The 24222-nt window shown below is 42.6% G+C and overlaps 1 protein-coding gene across 10 annotated transcripts in view; it reads left to right on the top strand.

The window, feature by feature from the left end:
* IGSF5 (immunoglobulin superfamily member 5) overlaps positions 1–23015 on the top strand; it is a 74806-nt gene extending 51791 nt beyond the window's left edge. For 2 of the 10 annotated variants that reach the window (XM_082697547.1, XM_082697546.1), the window contains 2 exons: positions 19923–20027; positions 22053–23015. In XM_082697547.1, the coding sequence (XP_082553673.1) occupies positions 19923–20027; positions 22053–22300 (353 nt within the window). In that variant the 3' untranslated portion in view covers positions 22301–23015. Of the gene's footprint in view, positions 1–719; positions 791–19099; positions 19222–19922; positions 20028–22052 lie in introns of those variants that run through there. The other 8 variants (XM_082697551.1, XM_082697543.1, XM_082697545.1 and 5 more) reach the window with 6 other exon arrangements.
* The last annotated feature ends 1207 nt before the right edge of the window (positions 23016–24222 follow it).

Below are 24222 nucleotides of genomic sequence, written 5' to 3'. Positions count from 1 at the left end.
TCAAAAACTAATTTTAAACACTATAGTTGGTCTAGTTTTTTCCTTAGAAAGTGCAAATAGTGTGGGGTTAGGTGAAATGTGGTTACCCTGAATGCTTGTATCCTCGCAGTAGCAGGGGATGGAAGGAAGTGCCCATTCCTTCTGCATCTTCAGAGTTATGTGGTGTGTGGCTGTGTGTGCATGCTTGCATGTGTGTGCCTGTGTGTGTGCATGTTTGAGGTATTCATAATGTGACGTACATATGTGTGCATGTAAGTGGTTGTGTCTGTGTGGTATGTGTGCATCTGTGTGTGTGTTTGCCTGTGTGAGGTGTTCATTGCATAATGTGCATGTGTGTACATGCATTTGTCTATGTCTCTGTGTAATATGTTTGCATGCATGTGCATGTGTATATGCCTGTGTTTGGTGTTCATTGTGTGATGTGCATGTGTGGTGTGCAAGCATGTGTGTGTGAAGGAGCAAGGACAGGCGAGAGGTAATTGTTCAGTGTGAGCTACAGGAGCTGGTAGACTAAAGCCCGTGAGTCCAGTTCAGTCTGATGCTTACATTTGTATGGCCCCACACTAAGAATGGTTTTTAATTTTTAAATGGTTGAAAAGAATCAAAAGAAGAATAATATTTCATTATGTGTGAAAATTATATGGAATCTAAATTTCAGTGTCTGTAGTAGTTTTGTTGGGATGCAGCCATGGTTATGGATTGTCTGTGGCTCCTTGTAGGCTGCAGGGGCAGAAGCATGGAGCAGAGGCTGTGTGGCCCACAGAGCGTGAAGTAATGACTGCGTGGCACTTTGCAGAAAGTGTGGTCTTCTGCACATGGGCAATTTCATGGGTTAGTTCACTTAATCCTTACTTAATCCTGTGGTGTGCTTTTGTCTCCATTGTATCAATGAGCAAAGTGAAGTCGTATGATACGTTCCCAGAGTGACATGCCTGTCTTCTGATCCCAGGTCTTTCTGATTCCAAAACGAGTTCTCTGTCTTCTCTCCATGCTGGGTGACATCTTCCCCCAGATCTCCACCACTCTAAGGATAAAATCTAAAATCCTATCATGCCCTGAGGCCCAGTTGGCTCTACCCCAACTCTCCTCGGCCATTTACCACTCTCTCCAAGTCACACTCTAGAGCAGGAGATTCCACAGTGGTCCATGGTGCTGCCCACCTCAGGGCCTTTGCACATGCCTGGAACATTCACTTCCTCCCTCTTTATTTGTCTACCTCCACCTGATCTTTTGGACTGTCCTTGGTGAAGCCATCTGCATGGTTTTGTGCTGGGTCCACTTGTTATTCTTCTCACTATGGTTCTGGGTGGGAGTTGACAGCAGAGGAACATGTCCAAGATGTGGAAGGTAAATATGAAGGCCCAGTGACTACATGCTCTTCTGAGCATGAATGATGCCCAGATGCCTTGAAGCTAACACATGTTGGCTCTCCAGCACCCTGGACCTCCTGACCTCCTTCTGTTCTTCTGGATCCTGGACAAGGATATGTGCAGGCCCTAAGGGGCAGGGAGCTGCCTTCTGCAGGGCGCCTATGTCATGGGGGTCAGGAGAGCTGGGAGAAAACCAGGGGTCCCAGTTTTTCTTCCCAGGTCCAAGTTTGCATTCCTGCTGTCCTGCTATTCTAGCTAATGGCAGTGAAAACAGGCCCATCCTGGACATAGAGGTAGGAGCTCGCTGTGGATTCTCATGGGCTTCCTTTCACAGTCTCCGGTGAGAGACTCTCCTGATCTTCTCACCTCTCACTTCTGGGCCTGTATTTCCCCAGCATCTCCTATGATTGTGTGAAGCTTGAGTCGCTATAATGAACCCCGTACTCACCCCTTATGTCACTGGGAGGGTTCTGCTCCCCTGATGGAACCCTAACAAACCTACTCCCTGTTGGGTTAATGCCCTGACTATGTTAACATATCACCTTAGACTTCTACATTGTGCTACCTAGGGGCATGATTGTTTGTATGACAAGTTACTGAATGCCTCCTTCCTCTTTCAGTTCTGTGAAGGTGGGCATCTCCATGTCTGCCTTGTTCCCTGTGTAGCCTGGGCAGGCCCATTCCATGTGCTCAGTACATACTTGTACAATGAACGATTTATGCCAAGAGCATGTGAACACTGATTTTTGTTTTCAAGATCCATGGGCTAATGCCCTTTAGCATCCACTTTCCACTCATTGGCTCACCTGGTGCCAGAAACGAAGGGGCCACAAGCTCCCACCTGCTGTTAAAACACAACACCGTTAAGGTCATCACCATGAGTGTTTTGGTCAGGGGATCCTTGTTGAGTTGCATTTTCCCTCTTGGAGGTCTGGAGGACCCCACTAGCATGATACAGGGGAAAGAGCTGTAGAGAGGCAATGGGACTTGCTGTCCAGGTGACCTTGGTCATGTCACCTGACTCACGTGAGCCATATCACACTGGGAAAGCGTGTGAGTGTGGGTGGATGCTTAATGACTGACAGGTGCCAGTGGCTTTCAGTTGAGGGCAGGTTTTCTCGGGAGAACCCTGCAAAACTCTCAAATGATGGATAGTGAGAGACCTGTTTATATGAGCTTATGTTTTACTGTAAATATTTCACAGTAAATAAAAGCATAAAATTTGTTGTGCATGGAGGGCACCAAATTTTCCACGAATTCAATGGCTTGGAAAGATTGCAGTTGGTTTTGGGAGGGGCTTCATCCAGGATGATTTGCCCTTTTGGCAAGCTGCATCACCAAGAGCACCACCACCTGTAGTCTCTGAGTTGCTTTCAGGAAACACAGGGATGGAGCCAGAATCAGAGCTGTGGTGTTCCCGGTGATTCTCAGTGTGGAGGCTGGGACTGGACGGCTTCCAGTGTCCTGGATAGAGTTCCATGGAGCATTGCCTTTGCTCTCTTATAAACAGCTTCCCTGTTAAATCTCCTTTATACCATACATAGGGCGTTATGTGGGAGGTTTTTTTAAAATTTTTTTTTGTATCTTGAAACTGAGGCATCTAAGGAAGTTATGTTGTCTATGAATTTAATTTCAGAATAGTAGAACAGTCATTGCAAAGTAATTGTTTTTTTTTAAGATTTTATTTATTTGACACAGAGAGAGTGAGCACAAGCAAGGAGACTGGGAGAGAGAGAAGCAGACTCCCCACTGAGCAGGGAGCATGATGCAGGGGTGGATCCCAGGACCTTGGGATCATGACTAGAGCTGAAAGCAGATGCTTACCTGACTGAACCACCCAGGTGCCCTACAAAAACATTGTTATTCAAAATGGTGTTACATTCAAAAGGATAGGAGCCTTCAGACTAGCTGTCAATGTCCTTCTAGCTTCATGGCATCACCGCATCTCCCCCATCCCCACAGCATCACATTTGACTTCCGGAGGAGCTTTGGCAAAGGGCAAGAAGAGGAACTCTCCATGTTACCATGTTTGGGTATGGATTTCTTCTCTTTAAATCTATTGTTCCCCTTACCTATGTGTTTACATGTAATTACTTGAAAATATTTGAGTGATGGAGAATTACCAGTGACATCAGAGCCCCGTTGGAGAGCTTTCTAGCACTATGCTGACATTTGTCTGTTGGCAGGATACATTTCTTCTTGTGCTGAAGTCAGCATTTACATGCAGCAAACTGGCTGCTTAACATTGGATAGGGACTCTAATTTTGCTCAGGGTAGAGACTGCTGGAAAAAACAGTCAGTCAGACTTCAATGATAAAATGCTGGAGAAAGTAAAAAATTGTGGCCTTTCCTGAAGTCATAGAAGTCAGAGATCTAAGATCACAGGGCAACAGAATAGCCCGAAATCCAAAGAGACAGAGCCCTTCCCCTAGGAAAGGCAGGACATTAGCAGTGGGACAGAACATAGGAGGAAGTCCCCTGTACTATACAAGTTTCAAAGAAATCAGCTAAAATTTTAAGTGATTGCTCCTAGGCTGGTGTGGAGTAGCATGCCAGCAGAGAGCCCCTGGGAGCAGCAGACACAAAAGGATTCACACTCATTCACAGACTCTGTCCCTTGCATCTCCATCAGGGACTCTCCAGAAAGACCAGGGTGGGAGGCTGAAGAGAGCCTTGTGGGATTGCGGTCAGTCACCTTCTCCCTGTGTCCTCACGTGGTTGTGTCTCTGTGCATATGCATTCTTGGTCTCTTCCTCTTCTTATAAAATCAGCAGTCAGATTGGATTAGAGTCCATTCCTTATGACCTTATATTGCCTTTATTACTTCCATAAAGACACTTCCATTGCCAAAGTCAGTCACATTCTGAAGTACTGGGGGTAGGGCTTCAACATATATGGCTTTGGGGGGAAACAACTCAATCCATAATGATACCAATAACTAAAACAACACAAACCCAGTTCCATCTTAACTAATTTACTCAAGCATCACCACTTAAAAAAAATAACTTGTCATCCTATTATTAGTGTTTCCATATTGCTGTAGTCACTATGGTTGCCATGATTAAAGGCTAGATAATATTTCTTTCAGTGGATATTTGTCATTCCTGTGTTCTTTCCTACTGTTGTGCATTTTAGGTTAGTTCCTTTTTTTTTTTTTGCCAGGAAAAATTTTTTGCACCTATTTTCCATAATTCGGAATAGTGTGTTAGGATAGATTCTAAAAAGAGAAATTAGTGCGTGGAAGGGGATGACTCTCTTCATGTGGTGAATTGTGTTCGCTGCAAATTCATGTATTGAGCCCCAACTTTCATTATAATGGTATTTAGAGGTGGGGCCTTTGGGAGGTAATAAGGGATAAATGATGTCATGAGGGTAGGTCCCTAATCTGATGAGATCAGTGTCCCTGTAAGAGGAGGAGGAGGCACCAGTGCCCCTTCCCCACACCTCACCCCTAGTGTGTGCCTACAGAAGAAAGGCCATGTGAGCACACAGACAGAGCCGACTACTACAACCTCTTTGACATGTTACACGTGCATTACTTTCCCCCAGGAAAGTCATCTACCTTTTCTTCTGGCCATTTACATAAAGTTCTCTGTGTGACCCCCTTTGAATGACTTCTATAAAAGTCTATAAACTTAAGATATTCAAATTCATTTCCTCATTTAAATAATTTATGCAGATATATGTCAGATCCCAACACTGATATCCCACAACTGAAAGTCATGAATTTTGTATCTTTTTTTTTAAAAGATTTTATTTATTTATTTGACAGACAGAGATCACAAGTCAGCAGAGAGGCAGGCAGAGAGGGAGGAAGGGAAGCAGGTTCCCTGCTGAGCAGAGAGCCCGATGTGGGGCTCGATCCCAGGATCCTGAGATCATGACCTGAGCCGAAGGCAGAGGCTTCAACCCACTGAGCCACCCAGGCACCCCATGAATTTTGTATCTTTCAGCTTATCAATAACAAAGCAATACACTAATTCCAACATTTCTTTCTTTATATTTAGATCAGCCCTTTCATGTACTGGGAAATATACATATGACCAAATGACCAAAATGAAACCAAAACCCAATAAAGCCCCAAGCCCCCCAAATTGAAAAGCCCCTGGAGTTAAAGAAATTCATGCATAAACTTTATAATTATTTTATCATAGCCATTTCCTAAAGTATGTTTTTTTGTATCTTCATACACAAGAGTATTATCTGAATACATGTTGCTTTAATATGATTTATGTTAGTTTAAGACACAGGAAAACTTTGATGAAATACTCCTCTGTCATGTGTGTCAGCAAATACTGGGAGTGAGATCATGTAAAAATTAAGAATGAGTAACCAAGGAAAGATCGGCCATCGCTCGATGATCTGACTTCTCTGATCATCCAAACATTTTGTTCCCCCTGGTATGTGGGTTCTCTGGGACCACGGGAGAGGGGCAAATTTTGTTTTAGGGCCTTTGTTTTGCTGTCTTCAATTGAAGCTAAGGAGTCAGTCAATGAACATTTATTGATTTTTTAAGGTTCTTAGGAGGCAAAGAATAAGATACTGCCTATTTGGACTTTTTGAGTCATTGGTTTTGTCAAAGTGCTATTCTAAGGCTGACTGCTGCTCACAATGGTGCCCTGGGGACCTGCCCTGGGTTTTCACATGAGTTATATCATCTGAAAGAGAGACACGTCATCTCTGCTTCTCAGGTCTGTCTACTTTACATTTCCTTAAAGACTGCTTATATCGCAGCCAAAGTATAGATCAGGACTTTTTGAGGGAAATTTTCAGATGATTCCAGATTGTCACTTAACGTTAAAATGGGTTCATCCATCCCATTATCCCCTCACTCAAATTCCTGACTTACACACACAGCAAAATTGATGGGGGTGGGGGAGGCTTTAGTTCAACTCTGAAGAAGGTGACTCCTGGAAGCAGGAGTTAGGGAGTAGGAGAGTGAGGTGGGGAGGAGGAAGAGAGCAGGTATGGATGTTATCTCTAATATGCACAAACCAACAGGACTTGCAGCTGTGAGGGCTCAGGCTGGGGCTGTTCCTACAAGAAGCTTGGGTGCCCCCAGAAAGGCGTACCTGAAGGACAGCAGGTTTATTCTCCTGCTCATTCCCACTGACTGGGGACGTTACTGTCCTTCTCCCTTTCTCCCAACTACCAAGAAGATGCTGGAGTAGAAATGGGGGAGGCTCAGGGGCTGCCTGAGGTGGGATGTTGAAGAGTCCAGGGTTAGTCTGAGCACACTGGGAACTCTTCACCACATCTGTGACAGTGTGCTGGGGAGATGGGATTTGGGGAGCCGGCGGCATTGGCCTCAGTGACTTTGTCTCCCTTTCCTTTTCTTATCTGACCCTGTAACCAAACAAAGGAAGATCAGGAGAGCGTAGAGTGAGGATTCAAGCTTCTGATATTAAGACTTGAACAGTCTAAGTCTTGCTTTTTTGGCAAACTGCTGAGAAAGTGTGCAATACTTGCAGCTGCACTTAGATCATGATAATTATAAGGAAACAAATTAATGAAGAAGCCTGGAGATACTGACGAGCATTCTTCCATTGTCACAGATATGCAAGTGGTTCTCTTAAAGACCTATAGGACCAAATAGACTTAAAAATTAACCAGAAAAACATGCTTTAAACTCATATATTTTTTTCAGAGCAAACAAGGGCAAGTACAATTACTTGCAACCTGCAAAATGCAAAATTTAGGTCTGTTCTCTGGAAAATGCAAACTCTGAGTTTCAAGACCAATGGCTAACTGTGGTGGAGGGCAACTGTATGGCTACAGTTGGCCATGTTTTAGGGCAGCACCAATATACCCTTGACTTTTTATTTCATCATCAAGATAAACATACTAATGTCTATCTGAATGTGGTACTACATAATATAAAGATGTGATTTCTGCCTTCTTAAAAGCTTAAGATATAGAAGACACCACTAGGGGAGAGGCTAAATAATGCAGAGTCAGTCAAGAAAACAATTAAATGAATGTTTAAAAAAGCGAGCCATTGGCCTCATTACCAAATGGCAAGGTTGTGAGTGTGCTTATGAGTTCTTGTTTTGGGGAGGGTGCTTGGGAGATTTTGCTGTTGTTTTCCTGTAGTGGAGAGTTCTTTGGGAGAAATGGGTTTCAAGGACTGCTTATATTTAGGAAGAGGTAATGATAAGAGAGATCATCCATGGCTAGAGTGGGACTCCTGGGATGACCTGGAGATGGAACTATGGCAAACACTACAATGAGTACATTTCTAGAGAAGAACACACATTTTTGCAAGTTGAAAGAGTTTTGTTGTAAGGTGGGTTCTTAGTAATGTTGGAGGAATGGCTAAAGAGACATGGTGTGTGACGTGCATAAGCCCAAGGGAAGGCTGGAAGACAATGGTGAGGTGGTGGGTTTTGTGCCAATTTACTGTGCAAGGGAGGAAGGGCACCAAGGGGAGAGAAGTCACCGGAAGAGGAAGAAACATTACCAGGGGTCAGAGGACAGCCCAGGGGAATTCTAAGCAGCAGACCTCACTGGTCTAGTGAGGAACAGGAGTCAGTGAGGAGTGAAACTGAGAGTGGGGAAAGTGGGAAACATAAGAAAGGACCTACCCTTGGCTGGGTTTTCCATAATTTGTATGTGATGGGTTCCTGAGGATCTTCTGAGGGAGACGTTCTGAATGGCCAGATTCTCTTTGGAGGACTTTAACCATGAATCATCCTCCATTATGTAACCAAAGTGCTGAATTTTACCTCTCGTTCTCTTGATGGTTGCTGGTGACTTGAGGTGAATCTGTATGGAAACGGGCCTGGTAGGAGCCCCCCAGCAGTGGCCGAGTGCTCAGCCACAGATTTCTGCAAGTGACACTACCTGTCTGTAGCATGCATCTCATTGCAGCATTTAAGAGGGAGGACCGTGCAGGAGAGGCAATCTTGACAAGACCTCACCTCCCCCAGCCTCCCTGTCTGAGGATGAGATGAGAGCTATTTACCTACTTTCTCTAAGAGACCATCAAGAATAATTCCATTGCTCTGTATGCATATCTCTTTTTAGGTCAGTATCCATTAGAGAACCAAGTCTTTTAGCTGGTCTTTTCCCACCCTGATTTGTGCCTCTTAAGGTTCTTTATATTCCCTTAAAAAAAAGAGAGATTTTATTTATTTATTTGAAAGACAAAGAGAGAGAGAGAGAGAGAGAGAACTTGAGAAGGGGGCGGGTCAGAGGGAGAAGCGACTCCCGCTGAGCAGGGAGCTTGATGTGAGACTTGATTCTGGGACTCCAGTATCATGACCTGAACCAAAGGCAGTTGCTTAACCAACGGAGCCAACCAGGTGCCCAGATCCTTTATATTCCTTAAGAGGACTCTGTCTCCCACCTCTTCCCTACCACTCAAAACATTCTACTGTGTCCTCTGCCATCTGGTCTGTCACCAGCAAAATCCCCTGGAGCTTCAAGTTGTTCTCAGAAAGTTTCCTTCTTTCTCAGAATGGGATCTGCTCTCCCCCGAGGGAACCATAGGCCTCTTGAGTATTCTTCTCTAGTTCCCATGGAGCACAGGCCTGGGAAGAGGGTGGGCATCCTTTCTGCTTCTCATGGCCTCTTCCCCACCATTTCCTTCCTACTTCCCTCAAAAATTCTGGCCTTATCAGATAGCTACCATTACTGTATGTATTCATCTGGGTTCTCCAGAGAAACAGAGGCAGTCTCCTCTAATAGATAACATTATTATGTTATATTATAATATTATGTTTATATATAGGATGTACTGTGTATATATTGATGTTAAGGAACTGGATCCCATGATTATGGAGGAGTTCAAGATCTGTAATTGGCAAGTGAAGACCCAGGAGAGCTAAGGGTCTAGTTCTAGTCTGAGTTCAAAGGCTTGAGAACCAGGAGAGTGAATTTGTGTGTGAGATCCTGTCCGAATCTGAGTCTGAAGGCAGGAGAAGACCAATGTCCCAGCTCAAATACAGTGAGGAGAGAGAAGAGATTCTTACTCTGTCTTTTATTCTATCTGAACACGCAGTGGATTGGAAGAGGCCCACCCTAATGGGAGAGGGCGCTCCACTCAGCTCGCTGATTCAGACGCGAGTCTCCTGCAGACTCCCTCCCAGACACATCCAGAGTAAGGGTTAGACAAATACTGGGGTGCCCCATGACATGTACAGTCAAGCATCATACCATACTGTCCTGTCACTGTCCTCCGCTGATCTCCTGGTCACTTCCCCATGTTCGTGGAAAAGTTGGACCCTTCATCCCTATCGTTCCCTGGGGAACCGTAGAGAAAATATTTTTATGTTTCTGCACAGTTAGAGTATTCTGAGCACATTTCACTAACCTTGAGGCCTGGGCTGAAAGAGCAAGCCTGGGAATTTGAAGTATGATTAGACAGGGAGAACTTTCCAGAGAGATTTGCCTCCCTGGAAGTGTATGTTTATAGTTCAAGGTGGGGATGAGACCCAGGACTATCCCTGAGACACTAATCTCTTCCTCTTGGAGTCATTTATTTACATTCCAAAGGGTGAGAACCCAGGATCCTTTCCAAGGAGAATTTATTTACACTAGGGAGTGACAAAGATTCTTTGTTTGACCAAACTTTAGTCAGGCTCCTGAACCTTCTCCTGGACCCGTCTGTGTGCTTCCTTGTAAAATCTAGTTTTATCAAGGAAACTGCCCAGACAGTTTAACCAGCAGCTCCCACCCTGGATGTCTGGTCAGGTTGCTCATCCTCCTCTTCTGCCCCAGGTGGGGTCTGATCACCTGGCCTGCCTTCAGCAAGAATCCCATGAGGTCAGTTTTGCCAGAATCCCCCTTAGCCCTGGGGTCTCTTCTTAGGAATGTTTTATCCACTGTCTCACACGTGCTCCTTGGCCATAATTTCTACTTGCTTATGCTGTATCAGCATTGAGCCTGGCCTATAGTCAAATATATTTCCCCCTATTTTAATCATTCTGAATAAAATCTGTTTTTACTGCTTAACCTACTGTCCAACTCTGGTTTTCCTTAGAAAAGAAATAAGTTCTATTTTCCTTTTTCAGAACAGGAGGAGGACTATGACACAAGCCATCCTATATCACCACCCAGATTTATATATATATATATATATAAATATATTTATATATATATATATATATATATATATATATATATATATATATATATATATATGTATTTTGTGGGCCACAGTGTGTGTAGGGGGACATCTGAAGCAGCTGTAATTGCATCTCATTGTATTACCTCAGGGGCAAGAATTAGGGTGCGAGGAAGAAGGGTGGTTATTAGAGGTAATAATTAATCTGTCCTTGTTCTGGAAACTCACAGCAGCTTCAACTGAATGCTAACAGCTATGGATACTGCACACAGAACATTGCCCTCAGCACTGCTCCGGTGTTCTTGGTGAAAGAGAACCACCTTACTTTTCCCCCAACAACTCATGAATCCAACACCTTGGTCTGACTCTCATATTCTGCCTCCTCTCTTGTGGTAAAGGGTCTGCTGTAGCTATGTTGACTTCTCTAGTGTGTCCCAGATCCTGTCTCCTTTGGCCATACCAGCTGGCTTCCCTGTATTGTTGGCTTTTCCTTTTCTCCTGGATCATTCCCATTAGCCAGCACACTCTATTGTTTACACTGAAGCATTATTCTTGTTTGATTTCTCACCCCCTCTAGCTACCAACCCCCTTAACAAAAGTCCTCATACGAGTTGCTCCAAATCACTTTTCTCAATTCCAATCAAGATTTTTGTCCTCCACATTGAGCTCATGCTGGTCAGGGCCACCACCAAATGCCATCTTTTCAAACCCAGGGAACACTCAGCACTCTCCATCTTCCTTGACCCATTAGTGGCATTTGACATGGTTGGTCACTTCCTGAAATCTCCATGGTTTCAGTGAAGCTCCATTCTCCTCTTCCACCACATTAACTTCTCTGCTTTTGTTTGTTCTTTGGGATTCTCCTCTTCCTGTGCTGTCTAAATGTTTTTGGTTCATTCTGGACTGAGTTTTAGATTCCCAATGTACAGTCTCTCCCTAGCTGGCTTCACATTTCACTTAGTCTCATGGCTGAGAGTTCCACAGTTTATATTTATCCTTGACCATCCACCCAGATGCCGGACTTGTTATCCACTTTACTACTTGGCATTACACTGGAATGTGGAATAGGCACCTCAAATATACATATAAGTACTAGATTTCTCCCCAACTTCACTGCTCCCCATTTCAGAAATGATGCCAGCTGTAGTCCAGCCATATGCTTTGGTTCTCTTCACATCTTTCATTCAGTGTCTTTTGGATGTATCCTTCAGAGACATCTGGAATTCAGTTGTCACCACTTCTGTGGTTGGTAGAATAGTGGCCCCCCAAATATGTCCATTTTGTAATCTCCAGAACCTATGAATGTCACATACATGGCAACAGGGGCTGTGCAGATGGGACCTGGTCACAGACTATAGGGGGAGATTGTCCTAGATTATCTGGGTCACATGAGTTCTTAAAATGGAAGAGGAAAGCTGAAAGTTGGGTCAAAGAGATTTGATGTGGGTAGGAGTCAACTGCTGCTGCTGGCTTTGAAGATGAAAAAAAGAAGCCATGAGTGTAAGAATGTGGCACCTTCTAGAAGCTGGGATAGCCCTCCTTTCACGGCCTACAAGAAAATAGAGACCTTGGGTCTATAGCTACAAGGAACTGAATTCTTACAACTCAAATAAACATGGAACAGTTTCTTCCCTGGAGCATCCAGAGAGGAACGCCACCCTATCAACACTTCAATTTCAGCATCATGAAACTGTCCTGGACTACTGGCCTACAGAATTATAAGATAATAAATTAGTGTTCTTTTAAGGTACTAAGTTTGAGTTAACTTGTCACAGCAACACTGGGAAACAAATACAGCCTCTGTTACTATCACCCTGTGGGATGTACCATCATCTCTCATTGGCAATAGTCTCCTACTTACTTCTACTCCACAAGATAACCAAAGTGATATTTTATTTTTTAAAATTTTAAACATTTATTTATTAATTTGAGAAAGAGAGAGACTGCAAGCAGGGGGAGGGACAGAAGGAGAGGGAAAGAGAGGATCCCCAAGCAGACTCCACACTGAGCATGGAGCCCCAGTGCAGGACTTGATCCCAAGACCTTGAATTCATGACCTGAGCTGAAATCAAGAGTTGGATGCTCAAGCAACTGAGCCATCCATGCATGCCCCAAAGTGATATTTTAATATATAAATCAAATCATGCCTTTCTCCTGCTCTTCTAAAAGCCTCTCAATACATTTAGGAAAAAATCTATTAAAAAAAACACCAGGGTCCTCAAGTCTCTATATGTCTAATACCTGTGTAATTTTACAATCTTGAATTCTTCCAGGATCCTTCCTTCTCATTTTTCTACAAGTACACTGGTATACTTGCAGTTTCTAAAATATGCCACGCCTACCCCTGTCTTAGAGCTTTATGCTTCCAGTGCCCTTTTCTTGAATCCTTGCTTTTCTTTCAGATATTCACCAGATTAACTTCCTCATTTCATCAGGTCATGCTAACACAGTACCACCACAGGTAGGACCTCTCTGCCAACCATATTTATAATTGTGACCTCTCCTACTCTTGTCATCTCTATTCCTTTGTCTGCTGTATTATTGTTGTTAACATTTACTAGTATTCAAAATGAGTATTACAGAGCCCTTTCTTTGCTAGTTTATGGTCTCTTTCTGCCACTGGAAAATAAGCTTCTTGAGGGTCCCTAAAAGTCTGTCTTATGTATTGCTGTTTTGTGTGTTGCTGGCTAGAATAGCTTCTCGTATATAATAGGGGTCAATACATCTTTGTTGAATGAATAAATGAGGGGCAGTATCTGAGACTTGGATTTGATAAACCCATTTCTTCCCTATGTATCTTAAGTGCAAGGAGAAGGAATAGAGAGAGATGTTCTTAATATTCTACATAATTAATTATTTACCAGACAGATCAACATGTCATCAGGCTCCCTGGATGAAGAAGGGTCTTTTTAAGGTTGTGGAAGACAATGGTTCTGGATTAAGCTGGCATGTTGCACATCTCCTAACAGCAGAATCAGAGCCAAGGGGCAAATCAAACAGGGGATCATTTGATAGGGCTAGTCAGCTTCTTGCTCAGGGTGATGGAGCTCAGAGTGTGAGAGGTCATAGCATTTTGCTTGCTCGTTTGGCTTTCTGCTGAATTCACAGAGTTTTTGAGTATAATGATGGCTGAAGAAGGTTTTTCCCTCCTCCTGTTTACAAAATGAGCTGGTACCATGCTGTCACAGCCTACAGGAAATGTCACTGAGCATGACCTTCCAATTAAGTCACACATCTAGCATCTCTCATTTCTGATGACATTGTTGAAGTGCTGAGGCATCAGGGCATGTGATGTTTAAAAAAAAAGAAAAGCAAACTTATTCGTTGAACAACTCTTTCACATTGGAAGAAAACTCCAGCAGGTTTGTCCTTGGGCCTACATGACCCGCAGAACTCTTGTATCTCACTGTCCGCATCCTTCCACCTACACTTCAGGACCCCATGGCACAGCAGGGTTCAAGCTCCTGTAGTCTTCTTTGTGTACATCATGAATTTTCTTATAGTTTTGACCAAACATTTTTTAATATGTATATATTTTATTAATATATGATGTATTATTTGTCTCAGGGTACAGGTCTGTGATTCATCAGTCTTACACAATTCACAGTGCTCACCATCGCACATGCTTTCCCCAGTGTCCATCCCCCAGCCACCTCAGCCTTCCCACTTCCTTTCACTCCAGTTTGTTTCCTGAGATTGAGTCTCTTATGATTTGTCTCCCTCTCTGGTTTCATCTTTTTTCATTTTTCCCTCCCTTCCCCTATGATCCTCTGTCTTATTTCTCAAATTCCTCCTATCAGTGAGATCAATAATTGTCTTTCTCTGATTGACTTATTTTGCTTAACATAATGCCCTCTAGTTCCATCCATGTCATTGCAAATGGCAAGATCTCAGTTTTTTTGATGGCTGCATCATATTCCATATATATATCTCCCACATCTTCTTTATCCATTTATCTGTTGTTGTACATCTAGGCTTTTCCAAAGTTTGGCTATTGTGGACACTGCTTCTATAAACACTGGGGTGTGTGTGCCCCTTTGGATCACTACATTTGTATCTTTGGGGTAAATACCCAGTAGTGCAATTGCTGGGTTATATGGTGCCTCTATTTTCAAATTTGAGGAAACTCCAACTGCAAAATAGAAATTTTAGGATAGAAATATAAATTTATCTTTATTTACCTACTCAAAAATAGTTGTTTTGTCTTGGTCAAGTTACTCTGCAGATACCCTTTCCTGGCTGAGATGTCATTTTGACATGCATGTTGACTTTTGTGTTTCTGCCTGTAGCAGTCTACAACTTAAAGGAGTCATGTGGAATGCACAGGGTAATGGTATGTGATGACATTTAGCAGAGCTTACTGTGTACCTGGCTCTGTGTTAAGAGAAACACTTTATAGGTATAGTCCCTCATCTCCCAATTTCCTCACTTCAGTCTGGCTTCTGTCCCCAGGACAGCAGGGAATCGGTTCATGTCAAGGTCATCAGTGGATGCCATTTTGTTAAGATCCGTGAGAGCCATGTGGGTTCTCTCCCTGGCCCTTTTGGTAGCATCTGAACCAACTGACCACTTTCTCCTGAAACATTTTCTTCTTTGGCTTTCATGTTGTTTCATTTGCTTGATTTTCCTCCTCCCTCAAATTGCTTTTTTGTTGTTTGTTATTACCAGATGTCATCTTGGAGAAGCATAGTCCATGATCTTTTTTCTCCTATTTACTTTTTTTTTTTTTTTCCTTAGGTGATTCACTAGGGTCCTGTGCCTTTACACATCATCTATATGCTGATGATTTACAAATATATCTTCACCCTCATTTTCTTCCCTGAGCTCTGGCTACTATGCCTCTCAAACCAAAAAAAACCCCAAATAGAACTTTTAGTGATCTCCACTATGAAATGAAAAAAATCTAGAAGCAATTCTTGATGCATCTTTTTGCATTAGTGCAACATCTGAATCCACTAGCAAGTCCTGCCAGCTCCGCCTCCATGGTATACTTCCCCAACTCATCCACTGGGTGTATGCCTATGGCTCCCATCATGGTCCAAGCCACCATCACCTTTTGCCTGGATAACTGCCTTAGCCTCTTACCGGTCTCCTCACTTTCACTGAAGCTCCAGTCTAAACAACACAGACTGTTTAAAAATTAAGTCAGATCTTATTTATTGTTTTGTTAAAACTATCCAAGAACTTCTCATTATGCTTAAGGAAAACAAAGTCATCCAAGGTCAAATTAATCTGCCTCTACTTTATTATTATGACTTCAGTTGTCACTCGCTGCCCCTATGTTACCCACCCATGCACAAGCTCACTGGACTACCATGCTGCAGACTCCCCGGCCTATTTTTTCTTTCTGTGTTGGTCAAATTTGTTTCCACTTCAGGGCCTTTGTATTTGTTGGTCCTCTGTGTTGGACACTCTTTCCATATATCCCATTCAGATCTCAGATTTATGCCACCTTCTCAGAGAAGCTTTTCTTGTCTGGTTGGGAAACAGGCTCAGAGAGGCCCAGTAACTTGGATGAGGCTGCTCTGCTGGTAATGCAACGTGTGTGAGTCTGAGCTCAGGTGGCCTGATTCCACTTCCTGTGGAGTGTGGTCACCTGTATGGTGACTGCTATTGTCTCTGTCTTTGCTTTCTCATAATAGGGGCAGAGAATATAGTATGATTCAGAGCTAGTTAGAGCTGCACTTGCAGAAGATACAAGGGATGGAAGGAAGCAGAAGAGATGAATTAGGAGGAAGTGAGCCCAAGAGCATTTTTGGCAACCTTATCACAGGATTGGAATCAGAAATGATGATGGGAATGATAATAGAAAAGAGTGGCTGTATCAACTTCTCTGTTAGGTCACTTAGGTGCTCCTTTTGGGTGATCTTTACCTCAACCTTGGGAGAGAGAAAGACAGATGCTTCTGAGGTGCCAAGAAACAGGGTTCTTATATACTCAGATACCAGCATACTCTTCTAGAGCATGTACCAAGTTTAATAGTTTCCTCCCTGAATTTATGTCCACCTAGAACTTATATATATGACCTTATTTGGAAATAAGGTCTTTGCAGATGTAATCAAGTTATGATGAGGTCGTTAGGATAGGTCCTGAGTCCATAATAACTAGTGTCTCTACAAAGCTGGGAATTTGAACACAGAGATGCTGACTCACAGGGAGAATGCTGTGCAAAGATAGGCAGAGACAGGAGTAAAGCAGCTAGAAGGCAACCTACTCTAAGGACTGCTGGCAACAACCAGACCTGAAAGAGAAAAGTAAGGACTTTCTGCTAGAGTCTTCAGAAGAAGCATGGCCCTGTTGATGCTTTAACTTCAGACATCTGGTCTCCAGAACTGGGAGAGAATACATCTCTGTTTTATAAACTATCTACTTTGTGGTTATTTGGTTATCTGGTGGTAGCACCAGGAAACCAATATAGAGCCTCTCAATAATTGGTTACTATCAGAAGCTCAATATAAGTAAATTTTTCTTATTAAAGAGCTTACTTTTATTATTATTTTACTTAATTTTTATTTTTTTTTTATTTTTTTTTTCCTTTTTGCACCATTAAGGTTGAATGAAAGAATTTTAAAAAAAATTTTTTTAAAAAGGTTTTCTTACAGGACTGGAAGAGATTATTATGCTGAGTGAAATAAGTCAAGCAGAGAGAGTCAATTATCATATGGTTTCACTTATTTGTGGAGCATAACAAATAGCATGGAGGACATGGGGAGTTAGAGAGGAGAAGGGAGTTGGGGGAAATTGGAAGGGGAGGTGAACCATGAGAGACTATGGACGCTGAAAAACAATCTGAGGGTTTTGAAGGGGTGGGGGGTGGGAGGTTGGGGTACTAGGTGGTGGGTATTATAAAGGGCACGAATTGCATGGAGCACTGGGTGTGGTGAAAAATAATGAATACTGTTATGCTGAAAATAAAAAATAAATTTAAAATTAAAAAAAAAAAATTTTTTTTTTTTTTTAAATCTTAACTTTTTATTTTTTATAAACATGTATTTTTATCCCCAAGGGTACAGGTCTGTGAATCACCAGGTTTACACACTTCACAGCACTCACCAAAGCACATACCCTCCCCAATGTCCATAATCCCACCCCCTTCTCCCAAACCCCCTCCCCCCAGCAACCCTCAGTTTGTTTTGTGAGATTAAGAGTCACTTATGGTTTGTCTCCCTCCCAATCCCATCTTGTTTCATTTATTCTTCTCTTACCCACTTAAGCCTCCATGTTGCATCACCACTTAATTTTTAAAAAGATTTTATTTATTTGACAGAGAAAGAGTGAGAGAGCACAAGTGTGGGGGGGCAGCAGAGGGGGAGGGAGAAGCAGGCTCCTTGCTGAGCAGGGAGCCAGATGAGGGGCTCGAACCAGGGACCCTGAGATCATCCTGAGCTGAAGGCAGAAGCTTAACTGACTGAGCCACCCAAGCGCCCCTTATTTTATTTTTTTAAAAAGTGGTTTCTACCAATCTATGTGAATAGACAGTGCATTCACATGTTGCTCAAGTGAAAAATCAATCTGGGAATGTGTGAAAAGCACCTCCTTCCTCTGCTCCCTTTTCTCCTCCCTATAGGCAACAATTTTTATTAGTTCCTCATGTATTCCTCCAGGAAAATTTTGTGCATATGCAAGTAAATCAAGGACATATTCTCCCCCTATTCAAAACACAAATCATAGCATACTATACACTCTGCTTTGCACCTTGCTTTTTCACTTTTTTATTTATCTTGGAAAACTTTCCATATGAATATATAAAGAGCATCTTGATCCGTTTTTACAGCTGCAAAATTTTCCATTGTGTGCTTGGAATGATGATTTATTTAGCTGGTCCTCTCATGATGGTCACTTAGGTGGCTTCCAGTATTTTGCTTCTTTAGACCCTGGAAATCACCATCCTACTTTCCTTTTGTATGAGTTTGACCACTATAGGGCCTCATATGAGTAGAATCATACCATTTTGTACTTTTGTGTCTGGTGTCTTTCATTAGCGCGATGTCATCAAGGTTTTCCCATGTTGGAGCAGGTGTCAGAATTTCCTTCCTTCTTCAGGCTGAAGAACATCGCCCTGCATGTAGAGACCACATTTTGTTTACCCAATCACCTATGAATAGAATTTTGAGCTCTTTGGTTCTTGGGAATAATGCTACTACGAACACAAGGGTTCAAATACATGTTCAAGGCCCCGATTACAGTCTTTTGGGTAAATATTCATAAGAGACATTGTTGCATCATTTGGTAATTTTATGTTTGAGTTTTTGAGGAACCTCCATACTGTTCTCACAGTGAGAGTGGCTGCGCCATTTTACATTCCTATGAATAGTGCCCCAGGGTTCCAATTTCTCCACATCGTCACCAATACTTGTTATTTTCTGATTTTTGGTAATATCCATCTTAGTGGTATGAAGTGGTATCTCATTATGATTAATGATTAATGATATCAAACCTATTTTCATGTGCTTGTTGGCCATTTGCATACCATCTTTGGAGAACTATCTATTCAAGTTTTTGCTCATTTTTTAACGGGATTCTTTTTGTTGCTGTAAAGCCTCCATAATTGCTTTTTATATATTTAAACACCACCGCACATTGTGCCATGTATAATAGGCAGTAGTTACAACATAACTACTTTTCTGCCTCACATAAGCAGAATTTATCCTTTCCTTTCCAGCTCAGAGATGTCTTGTCTCAGTGACTCTTCTGCTCTGCAGTACAGGGAAAACTGAGGAGGCAGCTGCGGTGCAAACGTTCAAATGTTACATATCGTTGAGCCAAGGCTTCTGACTTCTTGGTGTAAGATTTTTAGTTCACGTATTTAACATTTAATAAAGACCTACTATATGAACGCTGTTTTTGCAGCTGACAAAACAAAAATGAACTAGAACTTGTCACTGTCTTTACAGACTTGTAGATAAAGAAACACATGATTGTAAGAGCAGGTGGAAGGTCTGTAGGTCATGGGGAATGCAGGGAGTGTCCTTTGGCATTACTCTGATTAGGAATGTCCTGGGCTCTATCACGTGCGTCAGAAGACTTAGAGGACCGTCACTCTATCAGATAACGATAAATTAGAACCAGAACAAAGGCTATTTCAATGTTTCCATCCCAGTCACCTTCTTATGGGTTCTTCAGCTACGAAATGGTACAACGGTGGACATGAATTCATAAAGTGAATGTCACGGGAGTAGAGACTAATTGATCTAACTAAATTTTTCTTGAGCATTTACTGGATGCCCAATATTGTGCTAAGGCAGGGGCAGAAAATTCTTCTCTGATCTTCTCCATGTCAGCTCCATAGTAAGTCCACCTCCTAGGGTGAGACTGACAAAAGTATGACATATGGTGCTTATGACAGACATCACTAACTGATGGTGACTTTTTCCCACTTAGCCCAGTGGTAGCTTCCCAACTCCGTCAATAAAGTTGGCATTGTGGATTAAACCCATTTGTTATTTGGTTGCTGAGGGTTTCCATTTGGGTCTCCCAAATTTAAGGGTCTCTATTAGTGTCTGCTGCTTGGAGGAAAGGAAACTTTGGTGCTTCAGGGAATGAAGACAGAGAGGCTGCTTTCCTCTGGACTTGGATCCTGGTGAGTCAAAGTTGCCACCTCTTTTTTCCTCTCAAGTTTATAATTTTTCTTTGAAAAAAAAAAAAAAGACAAAGCTTCAGTGTGCTCATCTCTGAAGAGATGTCATTGCAGGCTTTTGATTGATTTGTTCACACAAGTGTTTGTATTCTGTTCGTCTGTGTACCTCCAGCTCCTACTCTAGTGTTTGAGACATGAGGGAGCTCAGAGAACGTTAGCTCAATGAATGACTGAATTTATAGGAGGCCAGAGTCTTTAGCCTACCCATTTGGTTAGATAAGAGTACAGGTAGACAATTAGTAGTACAATTACCAAGTAACTGCTTCCCAGGCCAGCAGGAAAGCTCCCAGATAGCACTGCTACTTGGGAGCTGTGTATTCAGGCCTGCATTCATGCATTTCTTCATTCTGCACATGTTGGGTACTTGGAGAAGACCAGGAGAAGGATCCCCAACCCCATGGGACTTCCAGTCTCATTGAGGTGACATACCTTCAACAAATAAATAGAGAGCTACAAACTGGATAAATACTAGAGGAGAGAGATTTCAGGAAGGGTGCGGTTTAGATGGGGTGTAAGTGTTGGCTGATGATGAGGCGGGGTGAAGCTTGGCACTCAGTCCTTCACCAGGAGGTCTTCTGAGTGGTGACATATACTTCTACTAGGAAGGACCAAGAAGCACAGTGTCGTGCCGCTCTCTTTGCATCCAAGGCCCCTGGGTTCTTAGAGCAAGCTACTCTCCTCCATGAGTATGCGGTCTGTTATCTAACATGCTCTACCGGCGGTGGGATCCTAGTGAGCTTTCCAACATCATTAAAATTTCATCTGCTCAGACTTTGGTTCCAAGGAGGCAATAAACTAAATATTTAAGAGGACCCACGATTAAAGTAGACAGCTCCAAAAAGTCTCCTACTTTGTAATTATAAAAATTAGCATAGTTTCCACTTCATAAAAATGTACTCTTACAGGGTTTATTGGTTTTTCACTTTATGGTGGCTTAACTAAATCTGAGCCCTCAGAGTTTGGATTTTTAAAAAAAATCCATAAAAATAGTGACTTCATTCTGTTCTATTTAAAGTTTTAATTTCTTTTCTCCATTTTATGAAACAATTTTAATTGTATGTCAGATTTCAAATCCTGGTAAGACTCTGGAATCTTTATTCTATTTGATTGGCTTCATTATTTCCTCCTTCCCTGCTCTCTCTCTCTCTTTCTCTTTTCTCCCTCCCCCATTCCTTTCTTTCTTCCCCTTCCCTTCCCCTCTCTCCCCCCCCCCGCCTTCCCTTCCTCCCTCCCCCCCCTTCCTTCCCGTTCTCTCCCTGTCTGCAAAATATAGACTTTGAACCGACCCCTCAAAATTAAACCCTAAAAGAAGTTAGATCCCATCTTCTCTTTACTAACAGACTCTACAAAGTTTACTAGTTATCGCTGGGGTAAGACAAAAGAGAGCATTTTAGAACCTTCTCTACAAATAAGGATACACAAGGTTTAAAGATTAATTGTTAGTAATTTTCCCTTCATGGGACCATTATATTGACTTCCAGGAAGTCAATATTCAGTCAATTTTCCATTTGCTTGTATATAATCAAGTCCTCCCACTATCTATTTTTCCTCTGTGGTGTCAGATATTTGGGCTACTTGCTGCTTCCTTGGCTGGGACAGTACTTCCTGAATGTCTCTGTCAGAGTGGTCTTTGAGGTAGAGGGACAAGGTACATGTCCCTTGGGTTCTGGGGATAGCACAGGGATGCTTACCAAAGGCACAAGACTTCTGTGTGACCTCATATTTAGTTTCACATTTCCCTACATTTGCATTTGTATTATATTCCTACTTGTTTTAAAATGTTTATTTCTCCAAACCTTCAAGTAACCTTGATGTATTTAGATGCTGTATTAAGCACACGTGTTCTACAGCTGTGTGTCTGAAGAACAGTGGGTACCTGGCCCAGATGAGCCACAGAGCATCTGGATATGGGACTCACAAGGTTTATGAATGCTCCAGGCAGTGGGTGAAAACCGAGCCTCATCTCATGTCGCCCCAGGACCCAGCAACCTGAAGTCCTGCTGTGAACAGAGCCCTGCTCCCTCATCTCATCCACGTGGCTCCTCGAGTGTGCCCCAAGAACCAGCGGGAGACTGGAGGAAGGAGGACCGCCGACACCGACACCGACACCTGGCCCTTACCAGGGCCCCATTTGCGTTTGTGGGCTGTATCTCCTTCCTGAGAGAAGGTGCCAGATGCAAGCCTTTTCAATATCCTTTCACATCTCCAATGCCATTTCCTGCCTGAGGCTCCACTTATTCCCCCAGCTAGAGTGGGGATCCCCTCCTTCCTATTCGCTGGCAAAAGCAAGTTGCAACAAAACCAAAGGAGGAGACAGAGTTAAAGGGAAAGGGATGGAATTAGAGAATCCTTATTTTGTCGTTGTCACTCACTTGAGTCAGGTGAAAACCATGGGATGGAAAGCTGGGGAGCTGCGACCTCACACTACCTCAGATTAGCACCTCTCAGGCTCTTTATTAATCACAGGAGTAACTTCCTTGTCCAGCCCAGCCACCTGTCAGCCACAGAGTCATGGGAGGAGCTGACATCATGGGCTCCCACTCTGATGCAGGGAGAAGGGCACGGCATCAGATATTATTAATCCGGCCCAGCACGCTGAACCTGAATCTAATAATGGGGACACAATGGGCAAAATCAGACTGCTCAACCAACATTCTATGAAACAACTGGCTCGGAGACTTACAAATATGTTGTTAATGAAAACAAAAACACAAACAGAGAAAAGGGATCTACCTCTTAGGTAAAAGGAAACAAAAGTATTATGCCTCCATCAGAAAGGATGAATACCCAACTTTTGTAGCAACATGGACGGGACTGGAAGAGATGATGCTGAGTGAAATAAGTCAAGCAGAGAGAGTCAATTATCATATGGTTTCACTTATTTGTGGAGCATAACAAATAGCATGGAGGACATGGGGAGTTAGAGAGGAGAAGGGAGTTGGGGGAAATTGGAAGGGGAGGTGAACCATGAGAGACTATGGACTCTGAAAAACAATCTGAGGGGTTGGAAGTGGTGGGGGGTGGGAGGTTTGGGAACCAGGTGGTGGGTATTAGAGAGGGCATGGATTGCATGGAGCACTGGGTGTGGTGCAAAAATAATGAATACTGTTATGTTGAAAATAAATAAAAAATAAATTTTAAAAAAAGGAAACAAAAGAGGCATGAAGATTAAATACATTGGTCCTTGATATGGTCTCAGATGATTGGGGCATTTGATAATATGATTTATTGTTATTTGTATGTATATTTGTTAATATTATTGTATACTTGAATTATTGCATATTTGATAATATTTATCTGTGTTAAATTTCTCAGGTGTGAAAATGATACTCAAATTATGTAGGAAAATGTCCCCTTTTTTAAAGAAATATTTGGGGATGAAATCTTTGGGAATGAAGGGTTAACCTTCATCTATACAAGATGATGGGAATTTTTGTGTGGGAGGCTTATATGAGAGAGCTGCCCAAATAACTTGAAAATAATGCAATAATAAGGCTTTTATAATAGAGGAGAGATGAGACACAAGCTTTTAGATGATAAAGTTTTTATGAAGTTATGTTTTAAGGATATAAACATGGGTAATAGAAAGGAGAAGAACATTTAAGTCAGAGAGGTTAATTTTTTTCAGAATAATTCATTTATTCAAGTTTTAGGAACCTTGCGTTTTTTCCCTCATTTTCATTTAACAGGGAAGCATTGGTTTATTTTATAAAGGGGCTCAGTGATGGTGAGGTTGGACTCTCGACCTTCCCATCAGATCCCAACAAGGTCTTGAGACATTCACAGTATTTTTCTTGGGTACTCCATAGTTTGTTGCTTTTCTGAACCCATCCTGGATGGAGATGGAGGCATATGGCTTAATTAGTGAAGAGTCAGACCAGTCAGTGGTGGACTACTCCCCTTCTCTTTGGAGGATGGGGTTTTCTTTAGTGGGATCTCCTCATGAGTCTTGAGTCTTGAGTTCTGAGCACCTCCAGGTTGGACTCTAGGCAGACGGGGACTCCTACTGCTGCTGAGCAGGCTCCAGGTGGAAGGGCCAGCACTGTTGTTCCTAGGGGTGCATGAGAAAGCAGGCACCCCACACATAGTTCAAACCCATTATCAGCTGGATGGCCAGCTGACCGTCTTCTTAGCTCACTGGCAAAGCA

The sequence above is a fragment of the Mustela nivalis genome (genome assembly GCF_964662115.1).
Source record: "Mustela nivalis genome assembly, chromosome: 1".
Taxonomy (NCBI): Eukaryota; Metazoa; Chordata; class Mammalia; order Carnivora; family Mustelidae; genus Mustela; species Mustela nivalis.
This window is presented reverse-complemented; position numbering and strand designations above follow the sequence as displayed.